Source organism: Sarcophilus harrisii, chromosome 2 (assembly GCF_902635505.1).
Source record: "Sarcophilus harrisii chromosome 2, mSarHar1.11, whole genome shotgun sequence".
NCBI lineage: Eukaryota > Metazoa > Chordata > Mammalia > Dasyuromorphia > Dasyuridae > Sarcophilus > Sarcophilus harrisii.
This window is the reverse complement of record NC_045427.1, coordinates 283,603,891-283,631,747: the sequence shown is the minus strand read 5'-3', so window position 1 is coordinate 283,631,747 and position 27,857 is coordinate 283,603,891. Positions and strand designations below refer to the sequence as shown.

Genomic DNA, 27,857 nt, shown 5'->3' with positions numbered 1-27,857 from the left:
AAACAACAAATAATAGAAGCTCATATTTTATAAGGGCGTTTACAGTTTACAAGGTCCTTCCTTTACTTCCTGAGAGAAGTGGTACAAGTATTATTATTCCCATTTTGTAGATGAGGAAAGTAAGACTCAGATTATATCTTGAACTCAGGTCCTTTGACTTGATGTCTGAGGCTTTTCTTACTAGTGTATAATGATTTTTATTTCACAAGTAAATATAAATAATAAAAATAAATAAACAAATAATGTTTGAGAGGACCCTGGCAATTATTATACTTAGAATGTGGTGGTGGTAGGGAAAGAATACCCTCTAAGGCTTAAGAAAATCTTGGGTATCATTCATTCATTTATCAAACATTAACCGATGGTGACTCTTTTCTGGTGACTATGCAAGAAGTCAAAATAAAAAGTTGATTTTTGCCTTAAGGTAGAGCTTAAACTTTTCCTTCTCAGGACCCCTTCTCTTCTGAGAAATTTTTATTTGACCCCATCTCAAATCTGATCCAAGGTGTTTCTGGCAGCATTCATTCATGTGTAATGCAAAGTGTGTATGTTTGTGTTCATATCCAAGGCTACGGTGAAGTCTCATGATATAATTAGGGCAAGCACTGCCAGAAACACCTTGGATTCATTACACATTTGATTTTGAGTTAAATTTTGGTTCTTGTGTTCAGAAACCTTTTACTGTTGCCAATTTTTTTGCGACCTCCCCACATTCAGTTAGATGACCCCATCTGGGTTTGTGGCCCACAGTTTAAGAAGATTTGCCCTAAGGCACTTACAGTCTATTTCTGATATTTTGGGTTTTGTGCCACAGGTTAAAACAAGGACCTTTTCTTGACTTCCCCTCCTAATCAATCCTCCTAAAATAGTCCATGGTGACATTGTCATTTGACTATGACCATTAATGTCTTGGAGGTTGTCTCTTCTTGGAAGACAAGATGTCTTTGTTACTTAAGTGGATGGATGCAGTGAGAGAAAGGAGATAAAAGACTCAAGCTTTGATTGAGTCCTCTGTTTATGAAATGTAATATACTTATCCTGTATAAAGTATGCACCTTGAGAGACAGGTCATCCATTTCTATTCCTTCATGTTGCTGGGCCATCTCTTGTCAGTGGTATTGACTTTTGTCTTGCCATTGGAGTCAGAGAGAGTGAAGCTTATGATTTTGCACAGTCCTGTCTCCCTAAAACCCAAATTACTGGCAAGTCAATGGTCCTCTTCAAGAACAAAGAACACACAACAACAACTAATTGTCACTTCTGACAAGTCACCTGGACCTTGCTGAAATATGGGCATAACTATACCTTACCTGACTGTAGAAACATAAGGACAGAGGGCATTTTAGGACACATACTTTTGGAGCTGGAAGTGAGACCCCATTGAGCTCAGTTTTTTAACCTGATCACAAATGAGGAAACTGAAGCCTAGGGTGGGGAGTGCAAAAAGGGACTTTGTCCAGATTGCAGAACCAATTGATGGAGGAGCCAAGATTAGAAGCAGGTATACTGATCACCCTTGTGCTCTTTCCCTTACACCATGCTGCTTAATGTCAGGGAGTTAAGTAAAAAGTTTTCTTCTTTCCAGCTTTAAGATGTATAAATATTGTATAAGAAGATACAGAAACTCAGCTCTAGCAAAGCCATAGTCTCTACTGAGACTATCACCCAAAATAGTCACCTAAAAGCAGAAGGGTAGTGGAAAGTATTTGCTTTCTGGGAGGATTTTATTCTTAGCCTAACATGCTTTACTTAGTATCTAGATAACTCAGTGACAGGCCTCTGAACTGGTCTGTGTGAAAGACAAAAAGAGGGGACAGTTAAGGAGTTGGGGCAAATTGCTTAGGGAATGGCTATATTAATTGTGATACATGAATATTGTGGAATAATCCCAGGCCCTCAAATACAATGGATATGGACTGTTCGGAGAGGTGTGGAAAGACTCATGAACAAATGGAAAACAATATATACAATGACTACAAAGTATAAAGAAAACTGAACAATATATAATAATGATAACTGAACTTGGCCCTGGAAAAGAGAAGAGAAAAAGTATCTTTTTCTTTGCAAAGCTAGAATCAACAGATATGGAACTTTGAGATTAGTTATATTATATATATATATATATATATATATATATATATATAATACTGTTAGATTCAAAGTATGTCTGTGAATTTTGTTCAACTGTTCTTTTTTTTTAAATCTTTGGTACCAGAAATGGTTTATTTGAATTGGGATGGGTAAGGGGGAGATATATTCAGAAATGAAGATGTAAAATAAAGATATAAAAGATATAAGCCATAAAAATATAGATTTAAGATTTTTTAAAAATATGATATAAAATAAAATCTTTTCATCAAAACTTTCAAAGAAAGAGAAAGGGTAATTTTTGTTTTTTTTCCCTATTCTCTTTATATAACATTTGGATAACTAGGAAGCTATAAGCATCTGCTCTATTTTCCTCCTATTCTTTTCTCTTCCTGGGTGCATTTATTTAGAAAGCTCAAGTTAATACTGAAGCCTGGTTACTTATCCTGATAAGGGAGTCACTGTCTCCATGGGGTAAGACTCAGGGTCTAGAGCCTTAGCCATGCTATTTGGACATGGCCTACTTATGTTCAGAATCCTCCAGGCTGCACAGTGATTCAATGCCTTGGCAATTTAGCTAACCGCTACTGCTAATGGAGTAAAAAAGTTCTCTCCAGAGAGAAAAACAAAAGCAGTTTGTCTTCAGCACTTTCTGCACTATCTTTTATTCCCAGCTAATTGTCCCATATAGCCCCGATTCCTGTCTCCCCTATTCAAAGTAAAATCAACCCTTATGAAAAGGTCTAATTTTCATTTGCCCTCCAATCTTTGTGTATATATTTATTTTTTCCCAGGTTGAATCCTCTATTTTTCTTGGTTAGTCATTTCACTGATTTTTTCTGACCCCATTTGGGGTTTTCTTGGCAAAGATACTGGAGTGGTTTGCCATTTCCTTCTCCAGTTCATTCTATAGATGAGGAAACTTAGGCAAACAAGGTTAAGTCATTTGTCCAGTGTCATGCAGCTAATAAAAATCTCAGGAAGGATTTGAATCGAGTTGCCCTAAAGATACTGAAGTGATTTGTTGCTTCCTTTTCCAGTGGATTAAGGCAAACAGGGTTAAGTGACATTTCTAAGGTCACACAGCCAGTCAGAGTCAGAGGCCAGACTTGAACTCAGAAAAATGAGTCTTCCTGAATCCAGCCCTGATGTTCTATCCATTGTGCCACCTAGCTGAATCCTCCATACCCACTTCCAATTGTGTCTAAATTCCTTGAAGGGAAAGACTAATTTTGTTTTGTCTTTGTACTTCCAGCATCTAGCAAAATGCCTTTGGTAAAGCAAATTCTTTAAAAAAAATGTCAGTACTTTAAAAAAAGTACATGCTTAAAGATATCAGTGCCTTATGTCATAGGACTTTGAGAATTGACAGGCATCTTGAGATTTGTAGTTCAAAGAGGCAAGAATTTCTTTTTCAGCTTTGAGAGTGATTTGGGACTATCAGGATTTTTTTTTTTTTTTTTTTTTTTTTTTTTTTTTAGCCAGGAAGCATAATTGAGTCTACAGTTTTTTTAAAAATAATATTTTATTTTTTCTAATTACATGTAAAGACAAATTTTAATATCCATTTAAAATTTTGAATTCCAAATCTTACACTTTGGAGTTCTTAAGGAATACACACACACACACACACACACACACACACACACACAGATACATACACACTCATTCCCTTTCACCCCTGCTTCCCATATATATAAACTCTGAGAAATAAATTGAGAACAGGTACTTGAAGAACCAATAAAAAGAATTGGCATGCAGAGGTGAGAGAAGAAAGAAAGAATACGGTGGATGTGAGGTGAGAGGAGAAAGAAAGAGTAGAGTAGATATACAAGGGAGAAGCTCAGGAGAACCATAGGCCTCTACAGGAATCCAGAAGCAGAAGATTTTATCTACCTTTTCAAGGACTAGAAGAAATACTAAAAAAAGTTCTGTTCTTAAATCAGGAGAATATTGTTCACAGTAACAGTAACATTATGTGATTATCAACTTTGATAGACTTAGCTTTTCTCAGCAAATACAGTGATCTAAGACAATTCCAAGGTACTTATGCAAGAAAATGCTAACCATATCCAGAGCAAAAAGTATGGAGTTTGAATGTAGATAGAAGCATACTAGTCTCACTTTTTTTTTCTCTCGTGGTTTTTTCCTTTTGATCTGAGTCTTCTTTCACAACATAACTAAAGCAGAAATATATTTAACATGATTGTACATGTATAAGCTATATCAGCTGCCTTGGGGAAGGGAGAAGCAAGGAGAAAAATTTGTAGCTCATAATCTTTTAAAAATGATGTTGAAAACTATTTTTATATGTAACTGGAAAAAATAAAATATTATTAGAATATAAGTCCTTTGGAAAAGAAAAAGAAATGTTCTGCTTTTCCATCAAATTTCTTTCCATTGCTAATCCATTAACAAACATTTTTTCTTTACTCTGATGTTTGTGGTAATCTAAATTTTTGCTTCAAACACGAAAAGACTCACATAAATGAGGGAAACATAAATCCAGTATAGATTTGGGAAGAGAGACAACACTGCTGTAGTACTTATAAATATTTGTAGGATTGCATTAGATTTTCAAAATGAACAAACAAAAGAAATATTTACTAAGTGCAAGGAAAGAGAGTCTTTATGGCATAGTAGATAGAGAGCTAACCTCAGAGTTAGGCACACCTACCTTACAGTCTGACTTTTGCCACATATCTGCTGGATAAGTTCTCTTACCTTGGCAGTATGCTTTCCAGGGATGTCCATGTGGATAATGAGAATTGCCAGAGCTGGCTCAGTGTTTGGGAGGATCTGAAAGGAGAGGTATTAGATTGATTACCAAACTGAAGGTCTACAGAGCTGTTGTGGTGAGCTCATTGTTTTATACCTGTGAAACCTGGACAGTATTCTAGCACCAAGCCAGGAAACTGAACTGCATCCATTTGAATTGTCTTAGGAGGATTCTGAAGATCACCTGGCAGAATAAGAGACCAGACACTTGAGGCCCTTTCTCTTACTAAACTCCCAGGCATTCCAACTCTGCTGCAGAGAGCACAGCTACACTGGGCTGGCCACATTGCTCAAATGCCAAATGTACGCTTGCCAAAAAGATTATTTTACAGAGAACTCACACAGGGCAAGCCCTCATATGGTGGTCAGAAAAAGCGATACAAGGACACTCTCAAGAACTTTAGAATTGATTGTATGACATTGGAGTCACTGGCACAGGACTGCTCAGATTAGTGTGCCCTCATCAGAGAAGGTGCTGTGCTCTAAAGCAAAGCAGAATTGAATTAGCTCAGAAGAAACACGGATATGCAAAATTAGAGCAGCAACCCTAGATGTTCATAGGGACTATTTGTGTCTGATCTGTGGCAGAGCATTCCAATCTCACATCAGCACAGTGGGACACATTGTAACTGGACTCTAACATGGTAATGTCATTTTGGTCCTTTTCCAGAATGAAGGACCAAAACAATCAGCTGTGTGACACTAAGTATCTTAGTTCTCTTGGTTCCCTAGACCTATGATGTCAAACTTGAATATAAATGGAGTCATGAAACTGTATACAAAAATTCCTTTGGGCTGTATATTAACTAAGAAAACCACATATTAACCTTATCTATGTCTTATTATATTTATTTAATTTGGCTAAATATTTCCTGATTACTTCTAAATCTGGTTCAGGCTATCTTAGGAATATTGTAAGCCTGTTTTGGGCTACATGCATCCTGCAGGCTGTGTATGCACTTTTGCTCTAGACAACTTACTAAGATTATTGGTTTCGGAAAAGGCGCTGACATGCATTGAAAAAGGAGTTTTCTCTCCAGGGACTTCCCTTCACAAATAAAATAACTGTCTCTATGTACACCAAAGCATTCAAGTCCTACCTTTGACATATTGTTTGTGGGAATAAGTCACTTAACCTTGCAGTGTTCTAAGCAGTTCCGTAAGGATGTTTTAATCAAAGTGTAGCATTGCATGGGGAAAAGGGTTTCCACACCAGGAATTCTCTACTCTAATGAAGTCATAGGTCTGGATCCCCATACTGTTTTACCCCCTTTACCCCAATAAAAAAAAAGACATACAGTGTATCTCTATTAGTTCTCTTCTGACATCTCATTATACTATGGAGATGAATCTGGGTTTTTCAAGTTATATTAATAAATTCTGGAAGGTCCTAATGTTTTGGCAAGGCTCCAAGCACATGCCTGCTGTCAACTGGATGTGTTCTAGGAGTAGTCTGGCAAAGTGCAGAAAGGGTCATCAGAAGGGTGGCTACCAGATAATAATGTTTCTTTACCTTCAGATCCTTGTGAAAGAACAGAGTCCCTGGAACTTACAGCTACAGAGAGTGTCCACTGTGAAAAAAAAAATTTTAAACACTTTTGTGGAATAGATTAGAATGCAGACCTGGTAGGAACCAAGAGGTAATTTCTTCTAACTTTATCCTTTTTAAATGAGCAAACTGGGACCAGAGAAGAAAACTGATCAAGCATGAATAACAATTTTTCTAGACTTGGTTATTATTATTTTTTGCCTTTCTTTGTCTTTAGTGTCTGGCATGGTACCTGGCACCCAGCAGGCATTCAATAAATGCCAGTTGACTGACTTTTTTTTTCCATTCCACCATATTACCGAGTAAGTCCTGAGAAAGAAAATTTCTTTTCTTGATACCAAGCAATAGGACAACCAATCCTAAATCTCAGTGCAAGATCTGAGCTGCAATGAGACAGTTATGTGATTAGGAAGGAGAATAAACAAAGAATCATGCAAGCTAGTATTTCCAGCCAGTTTTATAATAAAAAAAAGCAGCTCTGCTTTTAACTTGTCCTTGTCCTTGACTTTCCCAAAGGGAAGCTAGCTTTACCACATGGGAAGAGTGTGAATAACCAAAGTTATGTCTGTGGACATTAAGCAGATTTATCTTTTTTCTGTTCTCTTCTACCCATCCAAATACCTTCCCTACATTCTCTTTGAATTCATTTACCAGGAGAAAAAATTCTTTCATTCCACAGAGTTGAAGTTTAAAATATAAATAGTATTAATAATAACTTCCATTTTTGTAGTGCTTTAAGGTTTAAAAAGAGTTTTTTTCAATGAGGTGATGGTGAAGTATAAAGGTTATTGACTTTAGTGTCAGAGAATCAGGATTTTAATCCTTAGAGCTTAATTTTTTTAGGCTGAGTTTCTTCATCTGTAAAATGAGAAAATTGAACTATATGACCTCCAATGCGCTAAATCTGCATTAATTATGATTCTGTGAACAACACCATGAAATAGATAGTGAAAATATTCTCTTTGTTCACATAGCCAGAGCTGTAACTAGGGTAAAGCCATCTGTACTTTGTCCCAAGTACTAAACTGAAAAGGATTTAGAGTACTTATAATATTTTGTCTGGGGTATAGGATGTTCACAGAAAACTAGTATTACTACTCTCATGTGAGATAAAAAACATGAAATAGTCAAATTTAAAGGCATCTTCATGCCAAATGTTCATATGGACTATTTGTGCCCTGACTTGTGGCACAGCCTTCCAAACTCACATTGGTCTGATCATCGACTGTCCAGCACGCTGTACCTTGATTCCATCAAAGTGATGTCATTTTGGTCCTCTTTGAGAACGAAGGAAAACAACCAATTAATATTTTATCACTGTAGAAGCAACAGAATTTAGCACCTGCTTATCAAACATAATCTGTAAAAATAATAAAAAAAAAACACTACTAAGTATGAAGCCTGAGTGAGCTTTTTATTTGCCACAATCCCAGGGATTACTGGGTGGTTTCCTTGCAACGTGTCTTATAGTTTTTAAAGCTTGCATTTGGGTGATTAAATGGTTCATTGTCAAGAGGGAATTTATAGGATAACTCAAAAAAGAATCTAAAAATCAAATGGGAGACATTGAAAAAATACTAAAAAAATAAAAAGGAAAAAACCATCCAAGGAAACTAAGAAGATTATGAAAAAAAATTAACCTACTAGAAAAGGAGATACTGTTTTATAGATAAAAATAATTCCGAAAATTATAATTGGGCAAGGGAAAGCCAGTGAAGCTATAAGAGATCAACAAATAACAAAACAATATAAAAAAAGAAAAAAGAACAGAATGTGAAACATTCTAAACATTTTATAAGAAAAACAACAGATCTGAAGAACAGATCAAGAAGAGAAAACATAAGAATAATTGGACAATCTGAAAATTGTAACAAAAAAATACAATAATGAAAACAATATTTCAAAAAAAATTATCCTGGAGTGATAGAACATGAGGGGAAAATAGAAATAGAAAAAAAAATCTACCTATCACTATCTCAAAGAGATTCTTGGTGGAAAACACATAGGAATATCATTGCCAAATTTCAAATCCCACAGAATGAAGTGAAAATTTTGCAAGGCAAAAGAAAAAAAAATTCAAATATGCTGAAGTTACAATTAGAATTGCCCAGAACTTATCAGCAGTCACAATAAAAGGCTGAAAGTCCTGGAATCATATGTACCGGCAATCAAAAGAACTAGGCCTCTTGGTCAAAAATATCATATCCAGTAAAATTGTTATTTGAATGAAAAAAAAATAGACATGTAACAAACTTGCAGATTTTCAGGACTTTCATTTAAACCTGAACTCAACAGAAAATTTAATATGTAAGAGTCAACATCAAAGATCAATTTGTAGGAACTTGAATTGTTTATGTTTTAACATGTTTATGATTTTTACATGGAAATGTATACCATATGTTTAAAACTGACATCAATAATTGTGAGCTCAAAATAAAGATTTGGGGCAGAATTGAGTAAGATCTGACTCAAAAACAAAACCACCTAGGAAAACTTCAAAATAAAAATTATTTTATACAAATGAGGATCAGAGGAAGAAGAGACAATGAGACCTTAGAGAGAAGGAGGGCTAGTAGTTCTACTCACATTGGGAATGGGTTACATAGGCAACACTTCATATATATTATGAAGGCTATGGTATTCTCCAAAATCTATAATAAACAAGGGAGGAGGGATGGATGGAGCAGTAAGCAAAGAGGTGAGGGTCTAAGAAGACAAAAGAAAGATCCACGGGTGGGGGAAGATTAAATAATAGCAAGGCAAATTAAGGGACAGAATTAAGGCAGAAGAGTTAGCAGAGATAGAAAAGAAGAGATTTGCATAAACTACAAGGATCAGGAGTAGAATTTATTAGGGAAAAAAAAAGTAGAGCTAGTAATCACTGATCCTAGACAAAGTCAAACTTGATTCAATCAAGAGAGAAATCTACATTAAATGTCAGCAGTACTAATATTTTAGATGCATATTTGCAAATGGGTACATAAGGCATGTGTATATATGTGTCTGAGTGTATGTAGAAATGTATGCATACTGCTCTATGAATGTGTGTGAATCTGTGAATGGGTGTGAATGTATGTGTATATATACATATATATGTATGTCTATAGCTATATAAGTATATACAAATATATTTATGATTAACTATATCCTGCTTGGGGGAGGTGGGTGGGATAAAAGAGGAAAAAAAAAGAACAAAGTAAAAAAGTACACATCAGAGAACAAAAGAACAATTTACAAGGAAGCAAAGATGAACACTCATGAATATAATTCTATTATATATACTTTCTTGAATTGGTAATTTATTGTTATATATATTTAATTCTGATGTTCTGCTGGGCAATGACAATGTTTTAGTTTTTGTTTTCCTTTTCTGTTTTTCTTTTTTAAATAAAAAAGATAAAAATATAAAAAAAGAAATTCTAAGAGCATAATTTTATTAAGGTGTCAAAAAAGTGAAGGAATTCTTTTTTTTATTCAAGATCATATAGCTATCACATGGCAGAATTAGGATTTCTAATATTGTGTAGCACACTTTCTGCATGATGCAACTTTTCATTTAAGCTTATATTGAGTTGCAAAGTCAATTAGAATAATTTTCTATCACTGAGTTCTGTCCCTTTCTATTTCTGAAACTCTCTATAAAATGATCTTTTCATGTTTACCCCTTCACTTAAATTGTGCTAAGCTCTTTTGAAACTCCTTTCTGGCTTGGGTCTAACAAGGGAAGAGGGGCCTCTATGGGGGCAGGGATGCTGGGAAATAGAGTCTTTTCCCAAGAGGTTTGGAAGGAGTCTGGTGCCAGTCAGCATTTTCGAGGTTACAGAAAAAAGCTAGCAAGTAAGAACAGCTTGTTCCAGGTGGGATTTGGGACTTGAGTTTGCTCCTTTTTCTCTGGCTGGGGCTAGCAGCCCATTCCCTTACACATCCTAGCCAACTGTTGGAGCTGTTACATGAGAAAGCAACTTTTAAGTCCTCTGAGTTCTCATCAAGCCTTGGTATGTCCTTGTAGGAATCCCAGCCTCCCACAGTTGTTCCTTCACTAAACTCAGGAGTCACAGAGTTCTTGCTTGTCCTCTGCTTTTGAGTTAAAATAATCATGTTCCGATGGCAAGTGGAGATCTTGTATCCAGAGTTTTGTGGGGCCTTAAAGATAATCTAGTTCAATCCATTTACTTGAGGGAGGAGGAAACGGAGTCAAACTAGACAGCTAGTGCACGGTGGATTAAGTCCTGGACTGAGTTCAAATTCTGCTTCTGATGCTGTGTGATCTGGTCAAATCACCTTACCTCTCTCGGTCCCCATTTCCTCATTTGTAAAGGGGGGACAATAGTTGCATCTCATCTACCTCCCAAATTAGTGTGAGGATCAAATGAGATAAACATGTAAAATGCTTTGTGAACCTTAAAGTGCTCAAAGTGCTATGTAAATGCTAACTGTGAAAGGTAGGCAGTGGATAGAGCATGGCCTTGGAATCAGGAGGATGTGAGTTCAAATGCTGCCTCAGGTGCTTATTAGCTGTGGGACCCTGGTCAAGTCACTTAATCCTGATTACCTCCAAAAGGAAAAATAGTGGAAAAATCCTTCAGTATGGAACCAGAAAAGCTGGATTCAAATTCTAGCTCTTTCACTTCCTGAAGACCTTAGACAAGACAATCTGCTGCGATTTCCTTTTTCTATAAAGACAAGAGATTAAACTTCGTGATTTCTACCTCTAACTCAAAGTTACCTGAGTAGAAATGATGGGATTGTGGGCGCCAAATGATGTGATTTAGGAGAGCACCAAATGCTGGAGTTTGGTCATGTGAAGAATTCACAATGGCAATTCTCTTTGCAAAAGGGAGATTTATTTAGGAGATGGGTTTACAGACAAAAATGAAGAGATATAATAGACATTAGGAATGGTAAATATGAAATAGAATGGGGAGAGCATATAGAAAGAGGTTTTTAACAATGTAAAATTAAATTAAAAATTAAAAAGACTAGTTTCCTTATGGAACTCACAATTTACCAGGAGAAAGGGAACACCTTAATGAGGTTGGAGCATGCCCTTAGCTGGCAACACCCTAGAAGTTAGTATAAGAAGGAGAAAGAAATTTTATGGGATTGGAGCCTTCTCTTAACTGGCAGTACCCTAAAAGTTATCTATAAGAAAGAGAAAGATACTTTATGGGGTTGAAGCCTCTTATCTGGCAGCACCCTAAAAGTTAGCTATAAGAAGGAGAAAGACACTTTATGGGGTTGGAGTTTTCTCTTACCTGGCAGCATCCTAAAAGTTAGCTATAAGAAGGAGAAATACACTTTATGGGGTTGGAGCCTTCTCTAACTGGCAGCACCTTAAAAGTTAGCTATAAGAAGGAGAAAGACACTTTATGGGGTTGGACCCTTCTCTTACCTGGCAGCACCCTAAAAGTTAGCTATAAGAAGGAGAAAGACACTTTATGGGGTTGGACCCTTCTCTTACCTGGCAGCACCCTAAAAGTTAGCTATAAGAAGACACCATAAGGAATGGGGGGGTATAAAAGACAGCACATGGTACATAGGAGAGATGAAGGGGAAGATAATCACCTGCACAGAGGGCTATGATGAGCTACAACCCCAAGAGGGATTCAGCAAAGATGGTGTGAGCTGCGGACAGATTTATAGGGGAAATTTAACCTCAGAGGTTTGACATAGCTTGGATTTCTTGGCTGGAAACGGCAATGTGGGGCCACCCACAGAGGGGGAACCTTCACAGAGTGGGACCACAAAGTTAAATTGGTCTCTCTCCAGTGTTCTCTGCTTGCTGGAGGGAGTCATTCTATCATTGCTCCAGTCCCTCTCTGCCAACTGCACCCAGTTCCTGAGTACCTCATAAGTTGGAAGGACTCAGGACTTAAATTTACATCTCTTGATTTCAGATCTCTTCCTAGGATTGCCTTTTCTTATCCATTCTTATTTCCTTTATTACTAGTAAGGAGGAGAAAGTCATCATGTTGTTTGGGATCAGACAAGGAGCTTGAGTCAATATTGTTGACCCAAATCCTATTCTGGTACCTCTGCTTTTAACACTGTCTCCCCAGGAGTGATAAAGGATAAGCCTGGAGCTGATTCTATTTTTCTGAGTGTCACCTCCATCTGTCATCATCCTGAAGACTACAGAACACTTTATCTGTGTGAGGTATAACTGTGCTCTGGAAAAAGTGTCTCGTATAAGGAGGGGGCGTTCCAAGGGGCCCAGACCTATGTCGTAGGGGCCCCCCCAACTCTCATTTTGCTCTCGGGGCTGGGTGTGTTCCAAAGAATTTGACACTTGCTAATTCTAGGTACAAGGAAATGGGCAGCCTAGAGATTCTCAGGGTATGCAGATCAAGTCCTGTGGTCAGTACTGGTTGTTCTCAATTATTTTCAAGGACTGATGTACTTAGGGGATTTTAAAACTAAAAGGGATCTTAGTGATCATTTAAAAATAATAATTTTAAAAGGCAGCAAGGTGGTGCAATGGATAGAATTCTGGGGCTGGAGCCAGGAAGAGCTGAGTTCAAATGTGGTCTCAGACAGTTACTAGGTGTGTGACTCTTGTTTGTCTCGATTCCCTCATCTGAGTTGGAGAAGGAAATGGCAAATTGCTCTGGTATCTTTGCCAAGAAAACCCTGAATGGGGTCATGAAGAATCAGGTCTGACTGAAAAATGACTGAAAAAAAAGATAAAGGAGCAAAGGAATCAAGGATATAGGTGTGAGTATGTAGTTGAACTATAGGGTGAACATAGTTTTACAGATTGTGAGATCAGAGCAGGAAGAAAAGGCCAGGAAGACCTGAAAACTATCAAAGAATTCTAGGACTGAGAATGAGGAGGAGGGCAGAGATAAAGGTGTAGGAGTGAGATAGAGAGAGAGAGATGGAAGTATAGGAGATAATGGTCAGAAAGTAGAACTTCAAAATTCAGAATGCTCCAAATGGCAAAATTATGAATAATGATCATTTAAAGATTACTGTCCCTCACTAATGCATTGTTGGTGAAGTGTGAAATATCCTGAGAGCAATTTGGAACTAAGCCCAAAGGGCTATCAAACTGCGCATACTCTTCGACCCAGCAGTGTCACTACTGGGCTTATATCCCAAAGAAATTATAAAAGAGGGAAAAGGACCCACATGTGCAAAAATGTTTGTAGCAGCAAGGAAATGGAAATTGAGTAGATGCCCATCAATTGGGGAATGACTGAAAAAGTTATGGTATATGAATATAATGGAATATTATTGTTCTGTAAGAAATGACCAACAGGATGAATTCTGAGAGGCTGGAGAGACTTACATGAGCTGATGCTAAGTGAAGTGAGCAGAACCAAAGGAACATTGTACACAGCAGCAAGATTATGTGATGATCAACTGTGATAACTTAGTTCTTTTTAGTAATGAGGTAATTCGAGACAATTTAATAGATTTGTGATGGAAAGAGCCATCTATGTCCAGAGAAAGAATTATGGAAACTGAATGTGAATCAAAGCATAGTATTTTCATCCCTTTTGGTGTTGTTATTGTTTGTTATTTTTTTTCCTTTTTCGTGTTTTTTCCCCTTTTGATCTTATTTTTTTGGTGCAACATGATGAATAAGGAAATATGTTTATAAGAATTGCACGTTTAACCTATATCAGATTATTTGCTGTTTAGGGAAGGGAAAAGTGAAGGAAAGAAAAAGAAAAATTTGGAATACAAAGTTTTGCAAAGATGAATATTGAAAATTATCTTTGCTTGTATTTGAAAAAATAAAATGACTTTTAAAAGATAATTTCTTTAAAAAATATCCCTTAGGTCAGTTTCAATGGATTTGTGATGGAGAGAGCCATTTGCACCCAGAGAGAGGACTATGGAGACTGTATGGATCACAACATAGTATTTTCTTTGTTGTTGTTGTTGTTGTTGTTTGCTTTTTTGTTTTTTCTCATTTCTTTTTTCCTTTTTTTATCTTTTTTTCTTGTGTGCCATGATAATTGTGGAAATATGCATAAAAGAATTGCAAAAAAATCAAATAAATAAATAAATAAAAACTATCCTGTCTAGGTGAATCAGAGTAAATTAATTGTAGGTCATGGGAATTGCTTAACTTGATGAACTAAAAAAGCTGTCAGATCAGGTTTTTGGAAAGAAATTAATTGTGCATAATGAAGCCCATAATTATGTGGGCAAGGTTTGATTTGCAGGGAAAATCTGTGAAGTCAGACTCTGAATTCCTTGAGAAAGGGAGAAGAAAAGGACCTCGAGTTTAGCAGATGATAGGAACAAAGTTTTGCTAAACTGGGTGATACTGAGTAGCTAACATTCACAGACTTCTAAACGGCCCATGGGTGGATTTCAGACATATGTGAACTTAAATGAAAAAAAAATGACTTCTTTATTTTCAGGAACTTCTAACTGAAACTGAGAATTTTGTGCAATTATGACTGTGGGCCACAAGCATTATGTTTAAAAAAAAAAGGGGGGGGGTCATGGACTTCATCAGACTGGTGAATGGGTCCATGACACATAAAAATGTTAAGAACTTTTAATATAAAATGGTAAAAACAAAAGAGCTTTTGCATCATAGACTGAGAACCAAAAGAGTCAAAACTCTGAGATAAAGGCATCTACAAGCAGTGGGGAAAATGCCAGGCAAAGATCTGAGTTCAAATCCAGATTCAGATATTTACTAGCTATGTGACTCTCCACAAGTCACTTAACTTCTGTGTGTGTCTTAGTTTCCTCTTCTATAAAATGGGAACAACAACAATAAACAACCTCTTGCAGTTGTTGAGGGGATCAAATGAGATAATATTTGTAAAGCACTTAGCATAGTGATTTGAACTCATACCTTGTGACTCTGACTCTGTTTTTCTTTTCACCTGCCATCCCATTATTTTATAGGTAGGAAGGTAAAAGAGGGAAATGCATTTATTAAGCATCTATTGCATGCTGGGCACTATACTAAATGCTTTATAAATATTTCATTTGATTTTCACTACAACCTTGGGAGATAGGTGCCTCATTTTACAGTTGAGGAACTAAGGCAAACAGAGATTAAGTGATTTACCCAGGGTCACACAGCTAGTAAGTGTCTGAGACTGGATTTAAACTCAGGAAGATGAGTTTTCCTGACTCCAGACCCAGAACTTTGTGCACTACGGCGTCATTTAGCTGTCATTGTAGCATTATACATTAGCTCTTAGAGTACTTTTCTGAGTTTAGAAGTCCCCTTTGACAATAATTTACCTTTAGGATGTATTAGGTCTTGATCAGCTTCCCTTCCCACTCTCCCCCTGACATTTATATATCAATTTAAGGTTGACAAAGCAATTTACAAATATTATTTCATTTATCTTAACATAGGAAGTAGATATTATTATCCCCATTTTACAGAGGACGAAACTGAGGCAGAAAAAGGTTAAGTGACTAGTAAGTAAAGTAAGTAGTGACCAATCTGAAGCCTTCCTGATTTTAGCTAGTGATACCTAGCTAACCTATGTTGTTTTTGTTCAGTTGTATATTTGTGTCTGACTGTTTGTGACCCCATGGACCATATTGTCTATGGGATTTTCTTGGCAAAGATAATAGAGTGGTTTGCCATTTCCTTCTCCAGTGGATTAAGGTAATCCAGAGATTAAGTGATTTGTCCAGGTTCACATAGTTGGGAAATATTTTAGAATGGATTTGAACTCTGGTCTTCCTGACTTCAGACTCAGCACTTTATCTACTGCGCCTGTCTCCAGTTTTCTATATTATTATAGATTATAATATATATATGTATATATATGTGTGTGTGTGTGTGTGTGTGTGTGTGCATTGTACCTTAGTGAACAATGTTTTTTTTTTTTTGCTAATCAATTTGCTGTATGTTCCCCTCTTCCCATCACCAATCCTCCATTTAATTTTGCCTTATAACAAAGAAAAATATATAATGAAAATCAAACAACGCCATAGTGCCAGTATCTGATAGACCACACCCATAATTTTTTTCCATATCTCTACTGAGAGGAGGAAATAATGTGTAGTTATATCCTTTGTTCTGTAAGAACAGGTTTGTTACTAGGTCTGTAACCCAAATGAGATTTAAAAAAAAAGGAAAAAGGACTTATATGTTGAAAAATCTTCATAAGAGCTCTTTTCTGGTAGCAAAGAATTAGAATTTAAGGGGATGCCCTTCAGTTGGAGAGTGGCTGAACAAATTGTGATATGTAGTTATAAAGGAAGATTATTGTGCTATAAGAAACAGTGAGCAGGATGCTCTCAGAAAAACCCGGAAAGACTTCCATGAGTTGATGCAAAATGAAATGTACTGTGTATAAAGTAACAGCATTGTTGTAAGATGATCAGCTGTGAATGACTTAGCTATTCTCAGTAATGCAATGATCCAAGACAACTCTGAACGACTTAGGATGGAAATTGTTTTCTATCCCCAGACAAAGAACTGCTGGTGTCTAAATACATGCTTTTTTTTAAACTTTATTTTCCTTGATTTTTTTTTTTGGCCTATGTTTTCTTTCACATTATGACTAATATGGAAATGTTTTGCATGACTCCACATGTGTAACCTGTATCTAATTACTTGCCTTCTCAATGAGGGGGTGTGGTGAAGGAGGAAGAGACAGAATTTGCAACTCAAAGTTTTAAAAACGAATGTTAAAATTGTTTTTACATGTAATTGGAGGAAAATTAAATAAAATTTTCAAAATTTAAAAAAAAGGGGGGCAGCTAGGTATACAGTGGATAGAACCCCAGCCCTGAAGTCAGGAGGATCTGAGTTCAAATTTGACCTCAGACACTTAATACTTCCTGCTCTGTGACCCTGGGCAAGTCACTTAACCTCATTTGCCTCAGGGGAAAAAATTAAAAAAAAGAACAGGTTTGGTCATTACAACTAATTGGAGTTAATCTGCTTTTTAATGTTCTTTCTTTCACAATCATAAAACCCACTAGGTTAACCGACTTGTTTACCTTCAATAAGCATCAGAGAGAGATCACAGCCTAGTTCCTCCTATAAAAGTGATTCAGTGTGGATACAGTTTATGAGACATTTAATAACAAGTGGACTAACACATAATTTCAAAAGAAAATTTCCCAGGCAATTTTGGTCAAACATTTAAAATATGATCCTTAATTTTGTTGTTGTTTAATCATTTCAGTGATGTCCAATTCTTTGTGACCCTATTTGGGATTTTCTTGGCAAAGATACTGGAATGGTTTGCCACATTCTTCTCTAGTACATTTTACAGATGAGGAAATTCAGTTAAGTGACTTGTGCAGAGTCTCACAGCAAATATGTGTCTAAGGCTGGATTTTTCCTCGTCTTGATTTCAGGCCTGGTGCTCTACTTCACCACTTAATTATCCTGTTAATATTAAGATCCCTTTATTCCTATTTTTTTTCATTATTTTCCTTTATACTCTATACTTTTTGTTCTTCTAAACAAAAATTTTTTGGGGAGTCTAGTTCCTCCCAGTAACTTGGTGGCTTGATTAATATAATACTAACCTGTAAATTAATTAGTGTCATTTTTATAATATTAGCGCAGGCCAAACATGAATAATGAATGTGCCATCAATTATCTGCATTTTATTTCGGTGATGGAGATTTGGCCCATGCCTAAACTCTAAAATTGCATTGCCTACAGTGAAAAAACCAGAGATCTTGCTTCCAGAAGATCTGAGAGCTGGCATATGTATAGACATTCTGTATTGACCTACTGAGAGGAGGAAATAGTGTGTTGTTTCATCTTTTGTTCTCTAAGAACAAGTTTGTTACTAGGTCTGTATCCCAAAAGACATAAAACCCAAAAAGGTAAAGGACTTGTATGCACAAAAATATTTATAGTTGCTCTTTTCTGAAAGGCAAAGAATTAGAATTTGAAGGTTAGGAACAGCTTTTTTCCATTGACTATACCCAGAACTGTCTACATCTTTGAATTGGTGATTAAGCACAGTTGGATGGCCCTCTATTCCCTCCATTTGCTCTTTCATCTATAACTGCATGTTTTCTCCTATTTAGATTTGGGAGGTAAGTGATCCAATGATAGTATCCTCTTGGAGCATTGGAAATATGAGGCAGGATCGCTGCTATGTTGACTCTCTAAAGGGAGATGGCCATACTGGGTAAATTCCTCTTCCCTAACCTCAGGGCACTTTCCATGGGTAAAAAAGTTCCTTCTCTTCTAGTCAGCTCTTTACTACTGGGCCTCTCTCCATTGCATGGTTGCTTGCTTTTTCCATTGCTAGGACTGTTTGATTTCAATGTCCTCTCCTAGTAAAGGGTTGCTCTGTCAGACTGGGTCACTGTTGATAAAAAATATTAAGATGATAAGATAGAAGTTATCAAGGACAGAGATCAAAATTTAGGTGAACCTGTAAAGGCAGTCAGACAAAGAAGTAAGTGGATCAGGAAAGCAGTAATTTTTTTTCTTTCTGAAAGTTCTATATTTTGAGGTGATTTTATTTCATCTCTTAGAAATTTAAACAACATTATTTGGGGCCTTTCTTACTGTTTTGAGATGGTTGGGATGGAATTAGGAGAAACAATCTCTTGCTCTACTATATTTTTCATGATCAATGTCTCGATTCTGCCTTCAGATTCTTCTGCCTGTTCTGTCTTTGTTCTGTCTGCCTTCAGGTCTTCATTTTCTAATTAAAAAAAAACTATCATTGCTATATTTGTCTTTAGAATGCACAATTTTTAATTATATTATTTCTCTACTTGAAAACATCAAATGATTCCTTATTGTCTTATGAATAGCATCTAAAATCCTGAGCTTGTCATTCAAGATCATCTGTGATATATTGTTCAGTTTTTTCAGTCATGTCCAATTCTTTGTGACCCCATTTGTGTGTGTGTGTGTGTGTGTGTGTGTGTGTGTGTGTGTGTTGGCAAAGACACCAGAGTGATTTATCATTTCCTTTTCTAGCTCATTTTACAGATGAGAAAGCTGAGGCAAACAGGACTAAGTGACTTGCCTAGGGTCATACAACTAGTGTCTGAAGCTGGTTTTGAATTCATATCTTCCTGCCTGGGTCTATACAGACTCTGCCCTATAGTTATCCAAGACTTCCTCCGGTCTGGCCTTATTATTTCCTATTACTTTCCATTAAACTGGATGAAAATATAACTACTTGTTACTTTGACACATTTAATCTACCAGAATACATGTATTCCTTTTCCTTTTGATCCTGTTGAAATCCTATATACTTTGAACACTTTGATTAGGTACCACCTCCTTCATGTAGTTTCCCCTAATTTCCCTAGAGTTGGTCAGCTATAGGAGAACCACAGGAAGCTTATTTAAGCATCCTTTGTTGTTGGATAAAAGCACCAGTGTTGAATGGGTTCTAACAGGTTACCAGTAGTTCACATAATTGATAATAGTTTGAGGAAATAGGAAATAGTCAGGTTAAGGGTTTGGGGTTTGTATTTTTTTTTTTTGGTTTTTATTTTTTAGAGTAAGAGACACCTGAGCATCTGGATAGAGGAGGGAGTAAATAAGAGAAATAAGAAGTTAAGAGCAAGGATGTAATCAAAGGAGCAAACTCAGGGAGGAGATGGAAGAGGATGTGATTCCAACCACAGGGAAAAGGGATGTGAAAGGTTATAGGACAAAAGGGGTAAGGGTTTCACTGTAGAGTAGAGCATAAAATTGAATTAGTTAACTAGAGAGTCAAGGCTATAGACAGAGTTAAAGTGAGCTAGATCAGGGTCTGCTGGATGGGTGGAATGTAGAGAGGTGGAATGACTATAAATACGAGGAAGAAGAGTAGACATAAGGAATCAGGTATGGGAACAGAGGGAAGGCTAGCAGGTTATGATCAGAGCAGGGAATTTCAGAATTATGCATAGTGGAGGTAGAACCCTTATGAATGATGAGATTACAGGGATGACAGAGCATGAATATAGAACTCAAAGGAAACTTAAAAAGCCATTTAATCCAACCCCCTTATTTGACAGTTATGGAAACTGAAGCCTTGAATGACTTGTCCAGTCACAGAGTTGGCAATGGAGGTAAATTTCGAACCCAGGTCTTTTGGTTCAAAAGCTAGTATTCTTTCTATTGTAATATGCTGCTATATTTCTGGGGTGTGTGTGTGTGTGTGTGTGTGTGTGTGTGTGTGTGTAGTTAATTGAAGATGTAGATCATGAAGAAATAAGACATATTGAAGTCTTTGTGTATGATGGCAGGAATTGGAAAAGAGGAGATTGTGATCCAAGTTCTGAGCTTCTCAAAAAAAAAGAATAGTCTGGTGACTTGGCAGCTTCCTGAGACCAGAACTTGGACTGGGTGCTACAGAAGGCTAGAAAATGAATTCCAAAAAAGGAAGATTTAGAAGAAGAATTGGCAAGCACACAATGGCCTCTTCCACCTCCTGGTCCAGTGTATCCTAGAAGAAGAGGGAAGATGAGCTTAGTACTAGAGTTCAGCATGTTAAGTTGAAATTTGTGTCTTTGTAACTTCCAACCATTATTCCTAGTTTTGTTTTCTTGGGTCAAGCAAGATTAACATAATATCTCTATCATATGGCAACTTTTACATTTAAATATTTGAATGCATCTATCATATCCTTGCCTCTTCTAGTATTTTTTTAAGGGGAACCATATGTTTCCATTTTTAGTTTTAATATTCTGTAATTATCTTCCTTCTCTTGTTGTTCATCATTATCTCTAGAAACTTATCTTCCCTGAAAAATTGAATCAATTCTGAAACTCATACCCCCCTGCTTCTGGGAGCTTTTTTATCTCTCTGATTGGAGAGAGTGAAAGGTGGACTTAAGAGAGCTCTAGATCCTCCATTTACAGAGCAATCCTAAGGTTCTCTAAAGCTGCCAGACTTCAATATGCCTCGGTATTACCTGAGTATTCACTGCTTCCCCACTTTGCAGCAGCTTTTCAGATTCTTTTTATGTTATTTTCCAACCATTAGATTGTGGGAGCTCTTTTTCCTTTCTTTGTATCCCAACCCTTAGCACAGTGCCTGTCACATAATTGGTGCTTAATAAATATTTATAGATTGATTATATGTTAAGATCCTTGAAGGCAGAGATTTCACCTTATTGCTCTTTGTTTATTGATCTCTAGTACTTAATAGGGACTGATGTGTAATAAATATTTGTTGAATGAATGAAGATCACTAAAGTGGTATCACTATAATAGTATTTTGTATACATTTGTACTCTACAGAGCTTTTTTATTTTTATAAAAACTTAAAAAAATCTTAGCTCATTTGATTCTTATAAAATATAAAATAATATTTAACATTTAACAACTTCCTCTCTGAGGAGAAAAATATAAGTACAACATAGTTTTATTTTTGAATTATTAACATTTTCTCTATCTCTTCGTCTCTCCCTCTCTTTCTTAGTAATTAAAATTAAATTGTTTGCCCAGAGTGAATCAGCTAGTAAGTGTCTGAAAGCATATTTGAACTTAGGTCCTCTTAAAAGTGCAAGGCTTGTGTTCTGTTCACTGTACCATCTAGCTGCTCCTTTATTACTTTCAGCAAAACAATAAATCAAGCCTTGATGGATAGAAGTGTAGTCTTGTCCCTTTGGTCTTACTCAACTCAGTTGCTCCAAAACAGGGTTTCTGGGATGAAATGGCTCATCTTTACCTTATGATATGAAACCAAATTCACATTTATTTCAGCCATGTCACAAATAGGCAATATACAGTTGTTCCGTATTCAACAATAGAGCTTCTCTGCTTTCAGACTTAAAGCCTTCATGTCAATCATATATAAACTGCTTCGTGACTATTTTTTCACTGTTTTTTTTCCTTCCTTCATCTAATTGTATTTGAAAAAATAAAATTGTTCTAATAAGAAAGGGATATCACTTTATATCATCAGCCTTATCATTTCTATTACTATTAGTAGCAGGAGCTGTAGCAGCAGCAATTATGTGTACAAATTTCAAAATAAAAACAAACTTGGAAGAACGGGAAGAATGGTTGTCATCAAAGAAATGTATGATAGAAAAAGAAGATAAATTGGCTACAAGTCATGGATAAGAATTGGAAAGTAGACAGAATGACTGCTCTGCTGTATCCTCCAGATGTTAGGAGAAATCAAGGAAGACACATTGAGTGAAGAAGCCATGGACAAGAGTTAAAAAAAAAACTCTTGGGCACTAAGGATGAGCACTAAGGATCTTTTTATGCAGGGTTCAGATAGGGAAAGGGAGACAGAACAAGGACCTTTCCTTCCTGGGAACAGTTCCATGACAGCTTTGCCCTCCTTCTCAAACTTGCCTAATGTCAGAATTCAGGGTTGGGCAAGAGAAGTATGCTATCAAAGTGGATGGAAACACCCCACTGAAATAAAGGTGACTCATACCAAGATAATGACTTCCTAAATTCAGATGAGGAAAAAAACACACAAAAAGTTTTAAAGACATCAAATCTTAAAGGAGATCAGTGTGGGAAGATTAAAGAAGGCTCAAAGTCAACTTTCAAGCCTGCAAACTATACTTTCCAATGAGTTTGCAAGAACTTGTTGACACTAAGGAAGATGAAAATTTGCTGGTTAAATTTTAATAATAAAATTTGCATATTTATTAGATGAGATTGAAAAGTGAGTAGTTAGAAAGAGAAGGGCATTTGGATTAATGTATTTTTATGTTATCTTTTTTTCTGTGACAAATCATTAAAACCATGTCAATCTCATTGCCTTCATTAAATATATTATTAATAACTTTTTCACAAAAATATTTTTGTATTAGTAAATAAAACAAAATAAAATTATTTAAAATATTGTTCATTTTGTTTTTTCCTTATCCTTTTAAAATTTATATTTTGTGTGTCTACTTAGAGAGTTGCTTTCAAAGGCAAGAAGACAGAGTTGAAGTGCTGCCTCTTGACACTATCATTTGGAGCAATGATTTAACTTCTCAATATATTAGTCAATTTTCTAAGACTTTGAGTTGTAGAGAAGGATTGATAGAGGACATTTCTTTATCTGGGAGTTCTCTGTACCAATGGGATTTTAATTTTACAATATATGAAGTATATTTCTCCATTTCTTTATTTTTGGTACAAAACAAGCATTTCCATAATGTAGTATGATAAAAATATGATTGCACATCTATTATGTATAATTTGCTATTCCTTTCAAATAATTAGTAAAGTTATTATGTAAATTTTTCTCATTTTTTTCTTCCTTTCCCCTGACCCAACTTAGAGATAGCTATCATTGGATACACGAATATATGTGTATTTAGATGTTTGTGTGTGTAAAATCATTCTATATATTCTTCTATTTATCTATTCTTTCTCTGGATGCAGATAGCATTTTTCTTCTTAACTTTTATAGTTAATTTGGGTATTTGTAATATACTTTTATATATCACATTTTATAAAATAAAATTTTAGTGTCTTATAAAGTGTATATATATATATATATATATCTTATAAAGTATTTAAAGCATATATTATGTTAGTACATGTATATAACTTATAAATAAATCAATCCATGTTGAAGGTTCTTCAAACACCCTAACCTACCAATTTTTCAATCTTCTTAAAAATTAAATCTAAAATATTATTTTACCCTTTTATTCTGCCTCAGCTATAAACAAGGGATGGTCATATCCTGTATCTTACTATTATGCACAAGTGTTTCACTTCTTTAATAAAAAGTCCTTACATTTTACCACAATGTCCTTTCTTTCCATCTCTATATCTCTCTCCTAAATCTATTCTTTGACCTCATCAAGACCCTCAATCCCTCTTGTCCTTAGCATTTTCCCCCTTTCTGATTCTACTTTCTTCCCTTTTCAATTATCACCTTGTAGTTAAGCAATTCAATCCCAAACTTTTTTTTTTCCAATCTGAAAATCCCAACTTCTTGAGATTAGAAATCAGTCAGTCAATAAACATTTATTAACTGTCTACTAATGTGCTAGGCATGTATTATCCATTTCTTGCTAAACCCCAGCAGGAATAATGCCCACCTTCTATCAATTCTGCTTTTTCCTGTGTTCTACTGAAAGAAAATAAAGTCACAAGATGGTAATGATGAGGTATAATATAAATTCACATTATAAATTCCCAACTGATTCTGGGTGCAGCAAGTAATCCTTTTTATTCTTTCCTATTTGATTTCCCAGCCCACTACCTTCAGAAGCTATTCCTTCCTTTTCTTTCTCTACCTTCTTAGTAGAAAACGTTATTTTACTGGGAAAATTGAGGTCATTCACAATAAGCTTCCTCTTCTTTTCTTCTCTTTATCTCAAAGTCTTTTGATATAGTCTCCAAGTCTCTGTCTTTTCTCTAGTCTTTAATAATAAGGTGGTTATTATTCTTGCCAAGGCTACCCTTCAATGTATATTCTTGATCACATTTTATCACATCTTCAGCAGAGCTGAATTTCAATTATCTCTTCTCTCTCTGTTCCTCTCTCTCTATAAAATATAGTATTTTGTAAAGGTAGATCTGTAAAATTTCACTTCAACTAAACTGTACTTCATTATACCATATGGTTCTCTATATTCTATAGAATAGAGATCCATAGAATATACATTCATATATACATATACTCTCTCCACATTTATGTACATAATTTCAGATATATACTGACTGTATGTATGTATATATATATATATATATATACATATAAATATATACATATGCAGAAAGGGAGAGAGAGTATATCTATGTACATATCAATATATATTCTATAGTCCGCTATTCTATACATCATCTATATATAGAGAATATACATATATAGCGCTCTCTCTTTTTCTCTTTTCCTCTCCTAATATTTAATCCCTTTCCATTCACAGGTTCTTTTTCCACCTCTGTCAACATTTCTCTCTCCTTTATTCCTAAAAAAATATTCACTATGATCTCAAGCTATTTATTGTCCTTTATTTTTCCTTTTCTCAACAAGTTCTTTGAATAGCAACTGTCTCATTGCCTTCATTCCTCTCCTTTCACTAACCCCTTTGCAATCTGACTTCTAACCTTAATAACCAAACAAAATGCTTTTTCCCAAAATTTCTTCATTGCCATATCTGATGTCTTCATACTTGACTTCTACGCTACATTTGGATACTACTGATATTTTTCTCTCTTCTCTGGGTTTTTATAACATTGTTTTCCCCTCGTTTTCTCTTCTTAATTTGTATGACCTCTTCTCAGTTTCATTTGGTGGCTCATCATCCATAGCATAAACCCTAAATGTTGAAGTTCTCCAAAGCTCTGTCCTGGGTTATCTTCTCTTTTCTCCCTATAATCTGTCAATGTGTATCTGTCAATGACCTCATTAGTTTTCTGGGTTTGATTTCTGTTCAGATGACAGATATATCTGTATATTCAACCTCAATCTATCTTTTGAACTTCAGGTCCTATCACTACCGATTTATTAAACATTTCTAATATGATGATTCTAATCATCAATAAACTCTCTCTCTCTGTTTCTCTCTTTCTCTTTCTCTCTGTCTTTGTCTTCCTCTTTTTGTCTGTGTCTGTGTCTTTTTTTCTTTCTCTCTCTGTCTCTGATTCTCTCTGTCTCTAGATTATCATTATTTGTCAAATCAAAATATCACTCCCTCATTCTCTTTCCACTAAACCTAAGCCTTCTTTCAAACTTCCTTGTTTTTCTCTTGAAGGGACCAAATTAAAAACCTCAGCATTATTCTTGACTCTTCTCACTCACTCACTGAATTTATTCTAATCAGTTGCCAAATCTTGTCATTTCTATATCTGCAACTCGAGAATCCCACCCCTTATCTCTAATCATATAGTCACAGCCTTAATTCAGACCCCTTTCACTTTGCCTAGATAATTTTAAGAGGAGCCTCAATTGTTTTCCCAAGTTTCTTTCCACTCAAATCTATCCTTCATATAGCTGCCAAAATGATTTTTCTGAAACACAGATGCGACAATGTCACTTTCATATTTAAAAAAATGCCAGTAGTTCGCTCTCTTCTAGGATAAAAAAATAAACTCTTGTTTGTGTTTACATCTCTTCACAGGCTGGGCCTAACCTATTTTCCCAGTCTTATTGGGTGTGATTCCCCTTCTTGTACTCTGTGATCTAGCCAAAAGACATTATTTTTCTTTCTGTATTCCATGATCCAGCCAAACTAACTCCCTTTCTAATTTTTTTTTCACAAATAGCCATTCTTCTCCTATCTCTCTGCCTTCAAATGGACTTTCTGTTCATCATATCTGGAAGGAACTCTCCTCATCTGTTTCATAGTAATCTTCTTTTTCTTCAAAATGCAACTTGAGGACAACCTTCCACATCAAGACTTTACCAATTTTCATAGTTCTTAGTATCCTTTCTCTCTAATGGATATTTATTAGTGAGTTAGAGGAGTGTCTACCCCCAAGCAGTGTTGTGAGTGACCTTGTATCTGATTTAAAGAATTTCAGGATCATGTCAATAAATAAAGAAACCTGCTGACAGTCCCACTGACCTCTAAAATCATTACCTGGGGATATTGTCAACTACTTAAATATGATCATCACCACCTATTGTTATTAACTAATATAATTTTCACTAATTATTATCATTATTAGTAGAATTATTTTTTTTCTTTAAACCTACAGTTTTGTTGCTGTGGGGAATCTCCCTAGCAGTCTATAATTTAAGCAGTTGAGTATTGTAGTAGATAGAGAGTTGTACTTGGGCCTAAGTTCAAATTCAGATTCAGACATTTATTGTGTGATCTTATGCAAATCATTAAAAAATTGTCTCAGTTTCCTCATCTGTAAAATGGGTATAATAACAGTACTTAACTCTCAGGGTTATTAGATCAGTTAGATGGCTCAGTAGATAGAATGCAGGGCTTGGAATCAGAAAGACTCTTCTTTCAGAGTTCAAATCTGGCCTCAGACATATAGCTGGGTGATCTTGGACTACTTACTTAACCCTGTTTGCCTTAGTTTCCACATCTGTAAATGAGCTGAAGAAGGAAATGACAAATCAATTCAGCATCTTTGCCACTAAAAGCCCAACATGGCTGAAATGACTGAAGAACAATAACTCAGTGTTATGGAGATCAGGTGAGATTCTTGAAGTTACCTGATTAGTCATAGTCACAGAGCCAGTTTATCAGAGGCAAGACTTGAACAAGTAAGCTGACCTTCTAGCTACTATACCCTGATTCCTTTCCCCATATTACTAACCTATGTTCAAATGACACCAAGGTTAACATATTATTCCCAAATGCAGATGAGGAAATAGAAAATAGAAATAGAGCTAGATGGTGTGATAGATAGAGCTCCAGTCTTGGACTCAAGAGGACTCAAGTTAAAATCTGGCCCCAGACACTTATAAGCCATGTGATCTTTGGCTAGTCATTTAACCCTAATTAATCGCAGAGAGAGAGAGAGAGAGAGAGAGAGAGAGAGAGAGAGAGAGAAACAGTGACTTACTCATGGTCATGTGAATTCATATCTACTAAGTGTAAAAGATCAAATTCAGGCCTTTTATCTTCAAGTTCACAGCTTT

The 27,857-nt window shown here is 35.7% G+C and overlaps 1 protein-coding gene across 2 annotated transcripts in view; it reads right to left on the bottom strand.

Moving 5' to 3' along the window:
- CCDC197 (coiled-coil domain containing 197) overlaps window positions 1–5,181 on the bottom strand; it is a 47,490-nt gene extending 42,309 nt beyond the window's left edge. Inside the window, exons 1-2 of one of the 2 annotated variants that reach the window (XM_031952333.1) lie at window positions 4,964–5,181; window positions 4,813–4,887 (exon numbers count right to left, since the gene is read on the bottom strand). In XM_031952333.1, coding sequence (XP_031808193.1) covers window positions 4,813–4,842 — 30 coding nt within the window. In that variant the 5' untranslated portion in view covers window positions 4,843–4,887; window positions 4,964–5,181. Of the gene's footprint in view, window positions 1–4,812; window positions 4,888–4,963 lie in introns of those variants that run through there. The other variant, XM_031952334.1, reaches the window with a different exon arrangement.
- Window positions 5,182–27,857: the final 22,676 nt, after the last annotated feature.